Genomic DNA, 15513 nt, shown 5'->3' with positions numbered 1-15513 from the left:
AAACACTTAGGGTGCGTTTGGTAACCATTATATTCCTGGAAACAATTTCTGCTAAGAAATTATTATTTTTTATTCCATTTCCGGAAACAATTTCTAAGCATTTGAAGGTGTTTGGTAACTTCACAAAATTTCTTTTTATTAATAATATTTTGAATTTTTTAATATTTCTTTTTTTTTTTTTCTTTTCTTTTTTTCTTCTTCTCCTTCCTTGGCCCACGGCTAGGTCGTTGGCGCCGGCGACCGGCCACAGGCTAGGAAAAATGAAGAAGATCGGCCACGAAGAAGAAGAAGAAAAAAAAAATTATTTTTTCCATTTTTGATTTTTGTTTTCAGAATCAAGAAATTTTTTTTTTATTCTTGATTTTGTTTCAAAATTGATTCTGGGAACAAATTTGTGCCCGGGAACAAAAAATTTATCAAACGGATTTCTGTTCTTTTTTTGTTTCGGGGAACAAAAGAATAGAAACGGGCATTATTTGACCGGTTGCCTCTAAGATAGAAGATACTTCAACTAGTATGTACTAAAATGTATTGCGCTTGTTCTGAAAGCTTCCTTTGTCTGCTAATGTCGTCCGACATAAGATGGTAGTATGAGGTCTATAAAATTCTCAATGTGTTGATCCGTCGCTCCATTCCGAAGCCCCATGTGCTTTCGACATCGCCCGGTCATATGATTATTTGGACCATATACTCCGCAACTTGTGGAAACATCTGCGGTCCACCTCGACATTCGTTGTCGATAACACGAAAAGGATGGGCAACATTGACAACTAAAGCACGTCGATCCCGTGTGCCATATTTGATATTTCCCAAAGTCCAGCCAAAAAGCTATAAAGTTTCCCCTAGGCTTTCAATTCCACCTCCAGGAAATGCCACTGATAAGGACAATTTCTTCCATGGCAGAACAATTAATTCCCTGTCTATAAAGACAAAGTCCAGAAGACGTCATTCGCTAGAGAACTTAATAATTGGGAGTCCATCATCCCTAGACTTCTCCACCTAACATCACGATTCAAAACTCAACCCATTCGCCTACCCTCAAAATCATATTTATTGCTGACAGCACAACAACAATGAAAGGAACCAAAAATTCTGTATCTCCCCTCTCGTTTTTCCTTCTCTATTTTCTCATTCAATTTATGTGTGGTCCATCGTTACTAGAAATTTTCTCATAAGATGTAACTATTTGGATGACTTTGTTACGGTGACCGACTTCATACGAGTCGAAGCGATTAACGGTGCTTGTGTGGCAAGAGCTTCTCCGCAAAAGTGACATGATAAAGATACTGATAAAGATCCTTTTCGTTGAGCTGCCGTTGTTCTTTCTTTCACCAGGAAAAGGAAAGAAAACATCAAGTAAGACGCCAGCGAAATACCGACGCTTTTTCGTGAATAAGCGTGGAGCTTCAAATTTCCACATATTCCTTTTCAAACTCCCTCTTGTTATGCACCCTTCTCATGCCAGCTTCTGCTTCTTGCTCCTCCTCTTCCTCCTCCAGCTCGTTCATGGAGATAAAGAAATCGAGACGTAGAGGAAGCGCGGATGAGTTGGCCCTAGCCAAAGCGGCCGCGTGGGCGTGGTACGAACGCGGGTCGGGGTCGGCAGGGAAGCCGATACGAGAGTACGACGTCATGAGGACTCAACGAGCCCCGAGGCCGTCGCGGTACAAGCATGAAGCCATGAAATTGGCTCAACTTGCCGAGGTTCGGGATGAGAAAGAGAGGGAGAAGGAGAAGGAGAAGGAGAACTCTCTAATGGATCCATACGAAGTGCACATGATTTCGAAGCAACTGGATCGATTCATAGAGTCTCGTCGAATCTACGACAACAACAACTACCCCGGTTCCGCCGAGGTCGGGCTTCATCACGATCAATGGAAATACAACGCGTCGTCGCCGGAGAGCGAGACAAGTCGCGGCAGCAAGACGCGGAAGAAGAAGAAGAGTCTGGGGTTTTGGCAGAAGCATGGAGTGATGTGTGGGACAAGAGAAGATGTGGTGGAGGCATCAGTTTTCAGGGAGGCCAGGTCAAGCCACAACAAGCACGTTCCTGTAGTTAGATGAAATGTCCACAATGTGATCACATTGGTCTTTCTGTACAATAATCAAAATGATTGACTTTTAGCAAATCAAGAAAGAGCATCGTGTCATTCTGACCTTTGGTTAAATCATGAGGTTTGCATTTATGCACTGTGAATATGTAAGACATGCGGTTATGATACGAGCATGGGCTTGAACAGGTGAGTTCACCCATCATCTCTTTCTCACCGCTTGGAAACTGAACTTGGTTGCTGCAGTTAATGCGATGGTGCAATCAGTTCCTTCAGTCGCTTGACTTCTCTGAAAATTCAATATCCGCCTCGCCCGCGAATCCTTATCCCTATCCCTTTAAGGACGTGTCAAAGAACGGGGCAGCCCGATCCATGACAGCAAGTAAAGAGTTACTTTGACACCCATCAAAAGACGGATGAAAAACAATGCAGGAGCCGCTACACCCCGTCAAGCGATCGACCCGGTTTAGGCCCTTTAGATCACGCCTTGATAGACCGATAAGTGATCGAGATGTATTCTTTATATAGTACAAGTCCTGATCACGAGGTATAAACCGAGCCAACTCATCGCTCACGCACCAAATAAGACAAAAGCCAATGCTAAAGTTGATAATACACAGAGGGGTCCGCTCGTATGCGTTGTCTCCATGCGGTGGAGAGAGGTTTCCTCGTCATGGCATGCAACTGGGAGTGATGGTTTTGTCTTGTGGGTTCCAGATCCTCTCCCAGTCTCTCTCAATCGTCTCGTCACCATCTTGTCGGTTGTTTATGTCGCTTAACATCGTATTTCGAAAGTTATTCATCATCTCATTAATTTTGAGTTCGAATTGTTGCCGATGAGTATCGCTCCCATCATCGACGAAGCTACGCCGTCTCTGAGCTTGTGGTGCTAAGGCTCCCCCGGAAAATGTTTTGAGCCAATTCCGACATCGCATGTTTGCTCCGACTGTCTATATGAGCAATCCAGCAATTCATGTATGTAAGAATGAAACTTATAAAAGAAAAATGGAAAAATGACACAATCAACTTTGACATAATATGTAATGTGGTTTTTGAACTGTAATCAATATGCAATGTGGACCATGAACTTTCAATCTGTTCAATGTCATTCCTCAATTTTCAACGTAATTTTTGAACTATATGAAAATGTTCAATGGAATGACTAGATTGAACATTTTCATATAGTTCGTATGCTACATTGAACATATACAAAAAGTCTAAGGATCATATTAAACATATCAAAAGTTCAGGGATCACGTTAAATATTAGGCTAAAGTTTAGGGACTGCATTGAACAAATTAAAAGTTTATGTCAAAGTTCAAGAACTGTTTATGTCATTATCCCAAGAAAAATTATAACTTTTAAGGACTAGGGAAAAACATTTTAAAAAGTAGGGATAATGACACAAACAGTTCCTGAACTTTGGCTCAATGCGTAATTTGGTGCCTGAACTTTTAATTTGTTCAATGTAGTCCCTGAACTTTAACCCAATGTTCAATGTGGTCCCTGAACTTTCAATTTGTTCAACTTGGTCCTTGAACTTTTAGTAAATGTTCCATTTAGTCTCTGAACTATATGAAAATATACAATATAGTCCCTGAACTTGAATTAATGGAAGGACTGCATTGAACATTTTTATAAAGTTCAGGGACTATATTGAACATGTACCAAAAGTTCAGGGGCCACATTGAACAAATCGAAAGTTCAGGGATCATATTGAATATTGGGTTAAAGTTAAGGGACTACATTAAACAAAGGGAAAATTTCAATTAAGGACCCCACTTTGGGAAAATCTCAAAAAAGGACCCAAAATGAACATGGTGTCAAATAAAGGCCTAAAGTGCCCAATCAGTCTCAAATAGGGACCCAAAGTGCTCAATTCGTCTCAGGTAAGGGCCTGGGTTCACCGGCCGGTCAAATCTCGCCGTGCGCAGCGATTATTGTTCCGAAACTGAACAGTACATTTCATCTCTATTTTTTTTTTTCCTTTTTCTATTTTTTTTTCTTCTCTTCCCTCCGCCGGCCATAGCCGGGGCCGGCGGAGGTCGCCGGCCTCAGGCGGAGGCCGCCCTCGCCCGACGCCGGCAGGGGCGGCCCTTGACTGGGCTGGGCGGGCGGGCGAGGGCGACCCTCGCCCTCGCCGGATTTGGCGAGGGTCGCCCTCGCCGGTGTCTGGCGAGCGAGGGTGACCGCGCATCCGGCCGTGGTGGGCAACCTCGCCCTCGCCCGCCTAGCCCGGGCCGAGGGCTGCCCTCACCGGCGTCGGGTGAGGGCGAGGGTTGCCCTCGTCGGATCTGGCGAGGGTCGCCCTCGCCCGCCCGACGCCGCGTGGGCGGCCCTCGGCCCGGCGGGCGAGGCGACCCTCACCGGCGTCGAGCGCGGCGGCCTCACTTTGAGGCCGGCGACCTCCGCCCGGCCCATTATGGCCGGCGAAGGGAAGAGAAAAAAAAAACAGAAAAAGGAAAAAAAAAACAGAGACGAAATTTACTGTTTCGATTGCCGGAACAGTAACTGTGCTTGCCGGCCGGTGAGATTTGACCGGCCGGCGAACCCAGGCCCTTACTTGAGACGAATTGAGCACTTCGGGCCCCTATTTGAGGCTGATTAGGCACTTCAGGCCTTTATTTGTCATTATGTTCACTTTGGATCCTCTTTTGAGAAAATGATCCCACTTGGGGTCATTAATTGGAATTTTTCCTTAAACAAATTAAAAGTTCAAGGATCAAAGTGCATAATGAGTCAAAATTCAAGGACTATTTACGTCATTTTTCCTAAAAAGCATGAGGGCAATTTCGAATTAAGAAAAAGTATTTGGGTGACTTTCGAATTTCAGTCCTTCGTGACCATGCTTTGAAGGTCTCTCTCTCTGGTCATGGCCAACCTCAGTCTCTCCAAAATCTGCCTCCTCCGTCGCGACGCCTCCTCTCCCTCCGCCGCGGCCGCGGCCGCCGCCTTCTCCGCCGGCGCCGCCGCGTGGTACCGCCCTCCGCCGCTGTACCACCCGCACGACCCGACCCTCTCTCTCCTCTCCGAAGCCATATCCAGCTCCCCCGCCAAGCCCCTCAGTTCCAACTCCTCCCTCCGCAAGCTCCTCCCTTCCCTCACCTCCGACCATGTCACCGACCTCGTCACCCGCAACCCTCACGGCCTCTCGCCTCCCTCCCTCTTCTCCTTCTTCAACTTCGTCTCCGCGCAGCCCGGCTTCCGCCTCGCCGTCGGGTCCTGCTGCGCCGTGGCCCACTTCCTCTGCTCCCACAGGATGTTCGCCGAGGCCCAGTCCGTGATCAATCTCGTCGTCTCTCGTAAGGGGAAGGACTCGTCTCCCTCGCTCTTTCGCTTGCTTCTCGAAACTAGAGGTGCCCATCAATCCGTTTTCGTGTTTGATGCTCTGATCATCGCTTATGCGGACGCCAATTGCGTGCCCGATGCGATTCAGTGCTTTAGGCTGATGAGGAAGCGTAATTTTCCTGTCCCATTTCGTGGGTGTGGGCATTTGCTCCATAGAATGTTGAAAAATAGCTCGCCCGAGGCGGCTTGGGGGTTTTATATGGAGATTTTGGATGCTGGTTACCCTGCTAATATCTATAGTTTTAACAATTTAATGAGCAGGTTTTGTAAAGTGGGTAAAGTTAAGTCTGCACGGCTATTGTTTGATGAGATACCGAAGCGGGGTTTGGCCCCTAGTATCGTCAGTTTCAATACATTGATCGGTGGCTATTGTAAGGTTGGCAATTTAGAGGAGGGGTTTGGGTTAAAGAGAGTCATGGAGAAGAGTGGATTTCAGGCCGATGTGTTCACTTACAGCACTCTGATAAATGGCTTGTGTAAGGAGAGCAGGATAGAGGATGCGAATCTCTTGTTGAAGGAAATGTCCGAGAGAGGTATTGTTCCAAATGATGTTATTTTCACTACCTTAATTGACTGGCAGGGCAAGAATGGGAGGATCGATATCGCTACAGATATTTATCAACAAATGTTGAGCACTGGTGTAAGACCTGATTTGGTTACATATAACACACTCATCAATGGCCATTGTAGGGTGGGAGCCTTAAAAGAAGCAAGGAAGCTTGTGGAAGAAATGAAAACGATAGGATTTAATCCTGACAAGATCACCTACACTACGCTCATTGATGGAATATGCAACGAGGGAGACATAGAATCTGCTTTAGATATTAGGAAGGAAATGGTTGAGAGGGGAATTGAGCTTGATAACGTTGCATTTACGGCTTTAATATCAGGCCTTTGCAAGGCTGGACGCACTGTAGATGCGGAAAGAGTACTGAGAGAGATGTTAAAGGTGGGAATTAGACCAGATGACGCAACATACACTATGATCATGGATGGATTTTGTAAGAAGGGTGATACAAAGATGGGCTTTAAATTGCTTAAGGAAATGCAAAGCGATGGGCATATACCAGGTGTTGTGACGTACAACGTGCTTATGAATGGACTATGTAAACAAGGTCAGATGAAAAATGCCAAGATGCTCTTAGATGCAATGATGAATTTGGGTGTGGTTCCAGATGACATTACCTACAACATTTTGTTGGATGGGCATTGCAAGCATGGAAACTTTGTAAATTTTGGTAAAATAAGAGATGAAAAAGGGCTTGTTCAAGATTATGCCTCGTATACTTCATTGGTTAGCGAATTGACTAAAGCTTCAAAATCTCCCCGAAATGGATGACTGCAACTTCTCTAAACTATGTTTGATCTCTTTGTTCAATGGGCAAAACAGAATAGACAGCCAACTAATTTGTTGTATCGAGCCCAGCTTTTTCTAAAGCTCTGGATAAACGCGAAGGTGGTTCAGCAATAATAATCAAAAGCTCGTGCCCGTGCCTATTCTTGATTGACGAAAATGGAAATCCTCTCATTATGTCTATAATGGACTTTGATGCGCAGTGAATTCCTGCCTCCCTGTCTTATAAAAGCATCAGAATGTCAGCTGCTCGACAGATCAAGGGTGCAATTTGATCTTCCTGATGAAATAGATCGGTTAAGTTAAAAAAATCGAAAACATGGTCTAGTTGCTCGAGGCACAAAGACTGGCTGGGATGCAGTCTGCTCTGCTGTTATTGCCCCGATGGTGCTGTAATATACCAGTGCAAGTTTGATTAGAAGTGAAGGCATCATGTTGCTCCATATCACTTTATCTGAGAGCAATTGTTATGGTTAAGACCCTTATCAGAGGTTTCCTCAATTGTGGTTTAGAACCATGCATAGGAAATGATGACATTTGATTGAATGAGTGCACACATGGTGTAGGCGAAACAGGTCACTCTTAATTTGCTTGCATAGCAATCAAATATAGGATGTCTCGGTATGAAATTTCTCTTACTTCAAATCTTTTTTTCTTTATGTTAAAACCATACATGTGATTTATAGAATTTTTATTCCTGTTATGGTGGAAAAATTGGGCCTGCTTGTTTCCTATTGTTTTATCCACCGATTGAAGTTGAATTTGTAGATAATTTGGAGGGTCTTGTCCCTACAGGAGCCGTATCTTCAGGCCATAATGTTCTTGCTTGGTAATCTAGCTTTACGTTTGAATTTGGAGAGCTCAAGCTGTAAAAACCATCAATGAGGTTATCATACATTGGTTTGAGAACAATATGAAAAGAAAGATTACTTTGAACTTATATGTTGTCCTCTATCGAGTTCGTATTCCATTAATAACATTCAGAATCCACGTTGACCCATGTTCAAGTCATCACGTTATCACATGAAGTATTATCAGTTGATAGCCATGGATATACTGTGTATCAGTCTGCATGCTCTTTGTGCTTTAGGGGTTGTCAGGGCAATGACTTTGAAAACATCTACAATGAACTTCATGATGCTTTTACTATGCTTAAATATTGTTGGTTCCCATTAAATATGGCTTGCATAATCAGAATCAGTTTCTTGTTGGAGCTCATCTTCAAAGTTGCATTGTTGGTTCTCCTCTAGAATTTGGTGATGATAGTGGTGTTATTTCAAGCTTAGTCCACTTAATTGCAGACTCATGTGCTGAAGTCTGCTACGGATCAAAGCGTTTACGGAAACTTTTGTTTGATGACGAGAGACTCGCGCATTTGATGGACTGATCATCATGAGCAAATTCAGGCTTTAGATGGAAGTTCTAATTCTAACGATGGTGGTGGATTTTGACAGCTTTTTGGCTGTTCCATCTTGTATCTTCTCTGTTCCAGTTCTTGAATCATCAGACTACATAAACTGGTTTTTTTCATTCCATTGGCCCCCTCAAAGCAGCTTGGCGATGTAATATCAGGGGATCAGCTATACTTTTTCGAGGAGTGGCTTAGTCAATTGCCTGTGGAACCTGAAAATTAACTAAGAAAGGTAGTTCTCAGATTTTTAGATGAAATTGTTGTTGTCATTCTAGTATAGTTCATTTTCTTGGGATACTAATGCTTCTGGGGCCTCGAGGACACTGTGGCTGCTTCAAGACTCAAGTTCACTCTTTGGGCTAGTCAATGAAACCTGCGATTATCAAAAGTGAAAGGTTAGGCAGTGGTATCCACTAAAGACGGCCTGTAACTTCATAAGATTTTAACTCGAATATAGGAGTTTACGCCTGTATTAGGTAATTAAAACATAACAAAGAGACCCTAATCCAAAAAAAAAAAAAAGGCTGGAGACAGAGAAATTCATAATTAAATTTGCCAAGTGCATTTGTTTGAGTCTGTTTGCAGCAGAAACCTCCTGTTGTCCTCTGGCTGCAACTTCAATGGTCATGTCTCTGCCTGTCCCAAACGGCAAACGGACTAACAAGAAACCGAGAGATCTTCACCGAATTTCATCTTCCATTCACAATACTTTGCGATACTTGACACACTTAGACATGAAAATCTAAGTAGTCGCATTTCCTACCCTTCATAATATTTACATGCAAGGACATTGCAAGTTGTACATCTGGCGAGATGTGCCACAATTTGAGAACAGCAGTTACTCCAGTAAACATCTAGAAAGAACATTGCACCAATATCAATATCAATTGTCAAATGAGTAAGTTCCAGCACGGATTCAAGCAGAATCGTTTTGCAACTCTCTGCAAGATTTAGTCCTAGTCTTTCTCCAGTCTCAGTTTCAAGTGGGTCTGAATGTCTCAACCATTTGGAAAGGAAATTAGACTTCAATGAAATACCTTGTCAAATATCTTGTTCCGAAGGAAATTATAAAGTATTCACCTCAACGGCCTCCCATGTGTGATTCACTGTCAACCAACCAAAGTATTACATAATAGTACACATTTGGAACCTCATGCCTGTGTTAAAACGCACAGACTACTCAGAGCTACGGAGTATATATACTCGACATTAGCAGCATCAGAACAATTTTCAGCTGGAACCAAGTTTTGCCTTTTCTGTATCCACTTTAGAATATGAAGAAATGCCCGTCGCATCATATGAGCTTTCCCAGTTCTTCCCATCATATTGCTTGATCTCGACATGAGCCAGAGTACCAGGGTCCACGCACCTATAAGTAACGGCGATTCCATCTGGATTTGATCTTGGCCTGTAAAACGACGTTATCCCGCAAACTTTGCAAAAAGTATGCTTTGCCGTGTCAGTGCCGAAAGTGTAGGTTGTCAGGTATTGGTCTGAATTTCCCAAAAGTTTGAATCGTCCAGAAGGAACAATGAAGTGGATATTGCCTCTCATGGAGCAATTTGAACAATCGCATTTCCAAACAACTACGCTAGTCGGCGCTTCGACTTCCCACCGTACTCTCCTGCAATGGCATCCACCGCTATGAAGTAGCAGCTCAGATTCCATAACCACACGTTCTAATTCACGGGAGGTGCGATGGGCAGATGCAAGGATCTAGGTCGATCTTCATTGCAGTCAATATATAACGATAAGTTGCAATTTGATTTATAAATGCTCAATAGGAAAGGAAGTAGCATCTCATTACAGAAACAAGAGATAAAAGGGAGGTATCACGGGGAAGAACCATTTTGGCATATGCAAAGACAGTCCTCACATGATAAAGCTGTGTTAAGATCCCGGCGACCGTCTAGAAAAGTCTCGTGTCAAAAACATCAAGAAATTTTTGCACGTTTATCCAGCCACACAATTCATTACCTTACATGACTCATAAAGATTAAGAGCTGGAAAACTCAAGAAACACATCCAAGAGGAAAATCCATAATGCACTCGTTCCACCAATCATAGAGAAGTGTATGTGTAGGAGGTTATGCTTTTGCCTCAGAGCAAAGGGTTTCAGTTAATGGTTGCAGATTACTAGGCTAGGCTAAACCATAATAAACAATCTAAGAACAAAGTAGAATTTCAGCAAGGAGTCACCTCCTAATCTGAAGCTATGTCATGGAAAGACTAAAGTGGACAGCAGTAACAGTGTGATCAAATGCAAATATGAGCGAAGGGAATGCGTACAAAAAAATTGTGAGGACCGAAGAACTCAAAACGCATGGGTCCGCTTGATGATTGTAATTTCTTGGCGTTGAGATAGTCTGCAACACTTCCACTCCGATAGCACATTGCAGATTTCTTAATTTCAGAACAACAATAGCCGAAGTACCTATACATTCTGTTATCGTTTCCAATTGAATTGGTAATGGTGTGGAAAAACTTGAGGGGGAATTGAACCTCTGAATTCACATCCACGCATGCAGTGACAGTCTCGCTCAGATATGATATATCTATCCTAAACTTCAATTCCATAAACTCGAGATAACTTTCAAGGACTCTTTGATTACTAAAAGCTGGTTGCATCTCTTGAGGCCCTCTCAATAAGAACTGATTCTACCCATTAAAGTACATGATGCTTTACAAATGGGCACATCATATCATAATCCCAATCAAATACACACGCAAGAAGAAGCCATAGTTGCCTAGTTGGTCACTGCCACAAAGATAGAACGGGCACGAGTACGTGATGAATTCAAAGGGAAAAAAAAAACATAAAAGACCAAGAAAGTAAGAGCCGGGTCAGAATGAGAACCCCATCTGCCCCCCTTAAGAAGCAGGGGAATCTATGCTCTGCTGAAGCAAGCAACAAGCAAAAATGATCTGCGGTGTAATCTCGCACATGGGTCTCGTGAATAAAGGAAGAGAAGACGGATGAGATGCGAAAGATCATCTTTTTTCCTTTACCTTTGAGAGTCGAATAGCTGAGGTGGTGAAGTGAGAGCAGGAGCAGCCAGCGCAGAGAACAACCCTCAAAGAGAACTTCTGGCCATCATTAGGAGGAGAAGTATGAATACAACTTCCGCTCACTGATTAAAGAAATACGGAAAATTCCAAAAAATAACTCGAAGCCCTCTGATTTTATCAAATAAGGGTATGAAGTGAATTATGTATTAAATAAGGATCCGAAGCATCCTAATTTTACACAAATAAGGACATGAAGTATACCTTGTCTCAAATAAGGGTCTGAAGTGGTCATCTCAGTCTAAAAAAAGTCTAACCTCACCGGAGTCAATGGCATTTTCGTTTTTTATTTTTTGATTTATTTCCTTTTATTTTTTTTCCATAGAAAACAAACTCAAAAACAAAAAAAAGCTTAAGTTAAAGAAAAAAAAAACAATAAGGGGAGGGCCCTCCTCGCCGATTCTGCCGCCCCATCACTGGCGAGGCGACAACGATGGCCAGCGGGGTTGCCAGTGCCTTAGCGAGGGCCAGTAGAGCCGGGAGAGGGTGGCGACCCTCTCCTAGATCTGGGCGGGGGTCGCCGGACCTCGCCTCATTCTGGGAGAGGGTTTCCGGCCCTCACACAGGTCTAGCGGCCCTCTCCTAGACTTGGACGAGGGCCAGCGACCCTCGCCTAGACCGAAGCGAGTTCTGGCGACTCCCACCCAAATTTGGGAGAGGGTCGCCAACCCTCGCTGAAGCGCCGGTGACCCCACTAGCTATCGCCGCCGCCCCACCAGCGATGGGGCGGCGGCCACCGGCGGGGAGGGCTGGCTGCCAGCTCTGCCATCCCTCCCCTGTTTTTTTCTTTTTTAATTTTTCTTAATTTTAAATTTAATTTAACTAAAATTACATGTTAAAATTGTTTTTGGACAAAAATGTCCTTGGTCGGCCGGAAAATTTGGCCGGCCGGCAAGCCGGCGGGGTGAGGTTTTTATTTGAAACTATTATAACTACTTTAAATCCTTATTTGAGAAAATAAGAGCACTTCATACCTTTTTTTGACACAAAGTTCACCTCAGGTCCTTATTTGATAAAATGAGTGCACTTTGGGTCCTTATTTGGAATTTTCCCAAGAAATAAGAAAATCAAGCTAGTGCGGCAAAAAACAAAAGAAAAAAAAGAAGAAGACCGCCACCAGAACTGCTGACCATCATCCACGAAATAGGCCCGCGATAGCTCGGTCGCACTTTAAGTTAGGTGATGACTCATGTTTAGTTTTTTTGGGGATAATGCAGCAAATGGTCCTGAATTTTATCTTAATGTGTAATGTGATCCATGAACTTTTAATTTGTTCAATGTGACCCAGGAACTATAGCCTAATGACTAATATGATTCCCGAACTTTCAATTTGTTCAATGAGGTCCATGGACAAACATGTACGAAAAATCCATGGATCACATTGAACAAATTGAAAGTTACCACATTAAATATTAGGCTATAATTCATGGGTCAAAGTTTAGGAATCATTTATGCCATTTTCCCTAGTTTATTTACATCCTTAAAACAAAAGAACAACTATGAGATATCCATAGTATCGTCACAGTCTATTATCATATAAACTATATTTAAAGTGAGTGTCTCAAAACCCTAGTCAATTATAATTTATTCGGGAAAATTCGATTCCAATAAAATGAGAGCAATCAATTTATAATTTGAGATTTTTGATGATCAAAAAATTAATTTTGGGGTAAATTTATTACGAAAGTATCAGTTTTGAGTTTTTCGCGGAATTAATCCTTAGAATATATATCATCACATATGGGCTGGGCCTCTAGTTCTACCGAAATTGTGATGGCATGTTACTGCAGCGGCTCGCTCGGATGAACAGAAGCTTTTCCGTTTCTCGTCGAAGCGCCAGTGGGTTGGGACGATCCAAAGCGAACGACGAAGAAGAAGGCGAATGGCGATGGAACGAGACGCGCTCGCCGAGTCGCTCAACGATCTCTTCCTCAACCTATCCACCATGGTCAAATCCGAGCTCCAGGTGCTCCTTCAATCCCCTTCCCCCTTCATTTTTCCATCTCGAATTCCTCTGCGATCGGGTGGGGGTTCTCTGATCTGATTGTTCGGGATGGATGTCTGGCTTTGCGTCGATGATCGGGGGACGGTTCATAGGGCGCGAACAATCATCTGGAGCTGCTGGAGAAGATGAACCTGAGGGTGGGTGAGGAGTACAAGGAGTTCGGCGACGTGGCGTCGGGGCTGAGGGTGTTCGTGGAGCAGCTCAAGTCCAAGAGCGGGAGCTTCGACGAGTACGTGCGGCAGATCGAGGCGATCGAGGATCAGGTGACGCACTTCGAGTCCGTGGTCTCCATGCTCGACAAGTACGTGTCCCAGTTGGAATCCAAAGTGCATTATGAATGGACTATGTAAACAAGGTCAGATGAAAAATGCCAAGATGCTCTTAGATGCAATGATGAATTTGGGTGTGGTTCCAGATGACATTACCTACAACATTTTGTTGGATGGGTATTGCAAGCATGGAAACTTTGCAAATTTTAAAGTAAAATAAAATAAATGGCTTATTCAAGATTATGCCTCGTATACTTCATTGGTTAATGAATTGACTAAAGCTTCAAAATCTCCCTGAAATGGATGACTGCAACTTCTCTAAACTATGTTTGATCTCTTTGTTCAACGGGCAAAACAGAATAGACAGCCAAATACTTTGTTGTATCGAGCCCAGCTTTTTCTAAAGCTCTGGATAAATGCAAAGCTGGTTCAGCAATAATAATCAAAAGCTCGTGCCCATTCTTGATTGAAGAAAATGGAAATCCTCTCATTATGTCAATAATGGACTTTGATGTGCAGTGAATTCCTGCCTCCCTGTCTTATAAAAGCATCAGAATGTCAGCTGCTCCACAGATCAAGGATGCAATTGATCTTCCCGATGAAATAGATCGGTTAAGTTAAAAAAATCGAAAAACACGGTCTAGTTGCTCGAGGCACAAAGACTGGGTGGGATGCAGTCTGCTCTGCTGTTATTGCCCCGATGGTGCTGTAATATACCAGTGCAAGTTTGGTTAGAAGTGAAGGCATCATGTTGCTCCATATCACTTAATCTGAGAGCAATTTTTATGGGTAAGACCCTTATCAGCTATTTCCTCAATTGCGGTTTTGAACCATGCATAGGAAATGATGACATTTGATTGAATGAGTGCACACATGGTGTAGGCGAAACAGGTCACTCTGAATTTGCTTGCATAGCAATCAAATATAGGATGTCTCGGTATGAAATTTCTCTTACTTCAAATCTTTTTGTCTGTATGTTAAAACCATACATGTGATTTATAGGATTTTTATTCCTGTTATGGTGGAAAAATTGGGCCTGCTTGTGTCCTATTGTTTTATCCACCGATTCAAGTTGATTTTGTAGATAATTTGGAGGGTCTTGTCCTTACGGGAGCCATATCTTCAGGCTATAATGTTCTTGCTTGGTAATGTAGCGTTACGTTTGAATTTGGAGAGCTCAAGCTGTAAAAACCATCAATGAGGTTATCATACATTGGTTTGAGAACAATATGAAAAGAAAGATTACTTTGAACTTATATGTTGTCCTCTGTCGAGTTCGTATTCCATTAATAACATTCAGAATCCACGTTGACCCATGTTCAAGTCATCACGTTATCACACGGAGTATTATCAGTTGATAGCCATGGATATACTATGTGTATCAGTCTGCATGCTCTTTGTGCTTTAGGGGTTGTTAGGGCAATGACTTTGAAAACATCTACAATGAACTTCATGATGCTTTACTATGCTTAAATATTATTGGTTCCCATTGAATGTGGCTTGCCTAATCAGAATCAGTTTCTTGTTGGAGCTCATCTTCAAAGTTGCGTTGTTGGTTCTCCTCTAGAATTTGGTGATGATAGTGGTGTTATTACAAGCTTAGTCCACTTTATTGCAGACTCGTGTGCTGAAGTCTCCTACGGATCAAAGTGTTTACGGAAACTTTTGTTGGATGACGAGAGACTCGCGCATTTGATGGACTGATCATCATGAGCAGATTCAGGCTTTAGATGGAAGTTCTAATTCTAATGATGGTGGTGGATTTTGACAGCTTTTTGGCTGTTCCATCTTGTATCTTCTCTGTTCCAGTTTTTGAATCATCAGACCACATAAACTGGTTTTTTTCATTCCATTTGCCCCTTCAAAGCAGCTTGGCGATGTAATATCAGGGGATCAGCTATACTTTTTCGAGGAGTGGCTTAGTCAATTGCCTGTGGAACCTGAAAATTAACTAAGAAAGGTAGTTCTCAGATTTTTAGATGAAATTGTTGTTGTCATTTTAGTATGGT

The 15513-nt window shown here is 42.9% G+C and overlaps 4 protein-coding genes across 17 annotated transcripts; 3 read left to right on the top strand and 1 right to left on the bottom strand.

The window, feature by feature from the left end:
• The first annotated feature begins 648 nt into the window (after positions 1-648).
• LOC115681431 (uncharacterized) lies at positions 649-2326 on the top strand. Its single transcript, XM_030605380.2, has one exon. It carries the CDS (start codon positions 1459-1461, stop codon positions 2062-2064), a length of 606 nt encoding a protein of 201 aa, XP_030461240.1. The 5' UTR covers positions 649-1458; the 3' UTR covers positions 2065-2326.
• A 2576-nt stretch (positions 2327-4902) lies between these two features.
• LOC115668604 (putative pentatricopeptide repeat-containing protein At1g09680) lies at positions 4903-8421 on the top strand. The gene is made up of 2 exons (XM_030590037.2): positions 4903-7374; positions 8055-8421. The coding sequence occupies exon 1, from the start codon at positions 4924-4926 to the stop codon at positions 6736-6738; it is 1815 nt and encodes a 604-aa protein (XP_030445897.2). The 5' UTR covers positions 4903-4923; the 3' UTR covers positions 6739-7374; positions 8055-8421.
• Positions 8422-9237: 816 nt separating this feature from the next.
• LOC115667617 (uncharacterized) lies at positions 9238-11308 on the bottom strand. Of its 3 annotated transcripts, none has more exons than XM_056306893.1 (2): positions 11174-11308; positions 9238-9890 (listed from the first exon to the last, which is right to left on the bottom strand). In XM_056306893.1, exon 2 carries the CDS (start codon positions 9830-9832, stop codon positions 9395-9397), a length of 438 nt encoding a protein of 145 aa, XP_056162868.1. In that variant the 5' UTR covers positions 9833-9890; positions 11174-11308; the 3' UTR covers positions 9238-9394. The 3 variants fall into 3 exon arrangements, with proteins under 3 accessions (XP_056162868.1, XP_056162867.1, XP_056162869.1); XM_056306892.1 differs by having other exon boundaries at positions 9238-10263; positions 11174-11191; XM_056306894.1 differs by lacking the exon at positions 11174-11308 and adding an exon at positions 10599-11167.
• Positions 11309-13014: 1706 nt separating this feature from the next.
• On the top strand, positions 13015-15489 carry LOC115668818 (biogenesis of lysosome-related organelles complex 1 subunit 2-like). Of its 12 annotated transcripts, none has more exons than XR_008815469.1 (5): positions 13018-13196; positions 13328-13536; positions 14024-14293; positions 14387-14441; positions 15123-15489. XR_008815469.1 is itself a non-coding variant. In XM_056306810.1 (3 exons), the coding sequence occupies exons 1-3, from the start codon at positions 13113-13115 to the stop codon at positions 15133-15135; spliced, it is 321 nt and encodes a 106-aa protein (XP_056162785.1). In that variant the 5' UTR covers positions 13015-13112; the 3' UTR covers positions 15136-15489. The 12 variants fall into 12 exon arrangements, 4 of the variants coding, with proteins under 4 accessions (XP_056162785.1, XP_056162786.1, XP_056162784.1 ...); XR_008815472.1 differs by having other exon boundaries at positions 15108-15489; XR_008815468.1 differs by lacking the exon at positions 14387-14441.
• Positions 15490-15513: the final 24 nt, after the last annotated feature.

Source organism: Syzygium oleosum, unplaced genomic scaffold (genome assembly GCF_021117445.2).
Source record: "Syzygium oleosum isolate NSW1041296 unplaced genomic scaffold, Sole_v2.1 Sole_v2.48, whole genome shotgun sequence".
In the NCBI taxonomy this organism is placed as follows: Eukaryota; Viridiplantae; Streptophyta; class Magnoliopsida; order Myrtales; family Myrtaceae; genus Syzygium; species Syzygium oleosum.
Note: the sequence above shows the minus strand (reverse complement) of the source record. Positions and strands in the feature narration are given on the sequence as shown.

Coding starts and splice junctions, on each gene's coding strand:
- LOC115668818 (XM_056306809.1), top strand. CDS start 13,113: ATGGCGATGGAACGAGACGCGCTCGCCGAGTCGCTCAACGATCTCTTC. Junction 13,197..13,327: donor TGGTCAAATCCGAGCTCCAG/GTGCTCCTTCAA, acceptor GACGGTTCATAG/GGCGCGAACAATCATCTGGA.
- LOC115681431 (XM_030605380.2), top strand. CDS start 1,459: ATGCCAGCTTCTGCTTCTTGCTCCTCCTCTTCCTCCTCCAGCTCGTTC.
- LOC115667617 (XM_056306893.1), bottom strand. CDS start 9,832: ATGGAATCTGAGCTGCTACTTCATAGCGGTGGATGCCATTGCAGGAGA.
- LOC115668604 (XM_030590037.2), top strand. CDS start 4,924: ATGGCCAACCTCAGTCTCTCCAAAATCTGCCTCCTCCGTCGCGACGCC.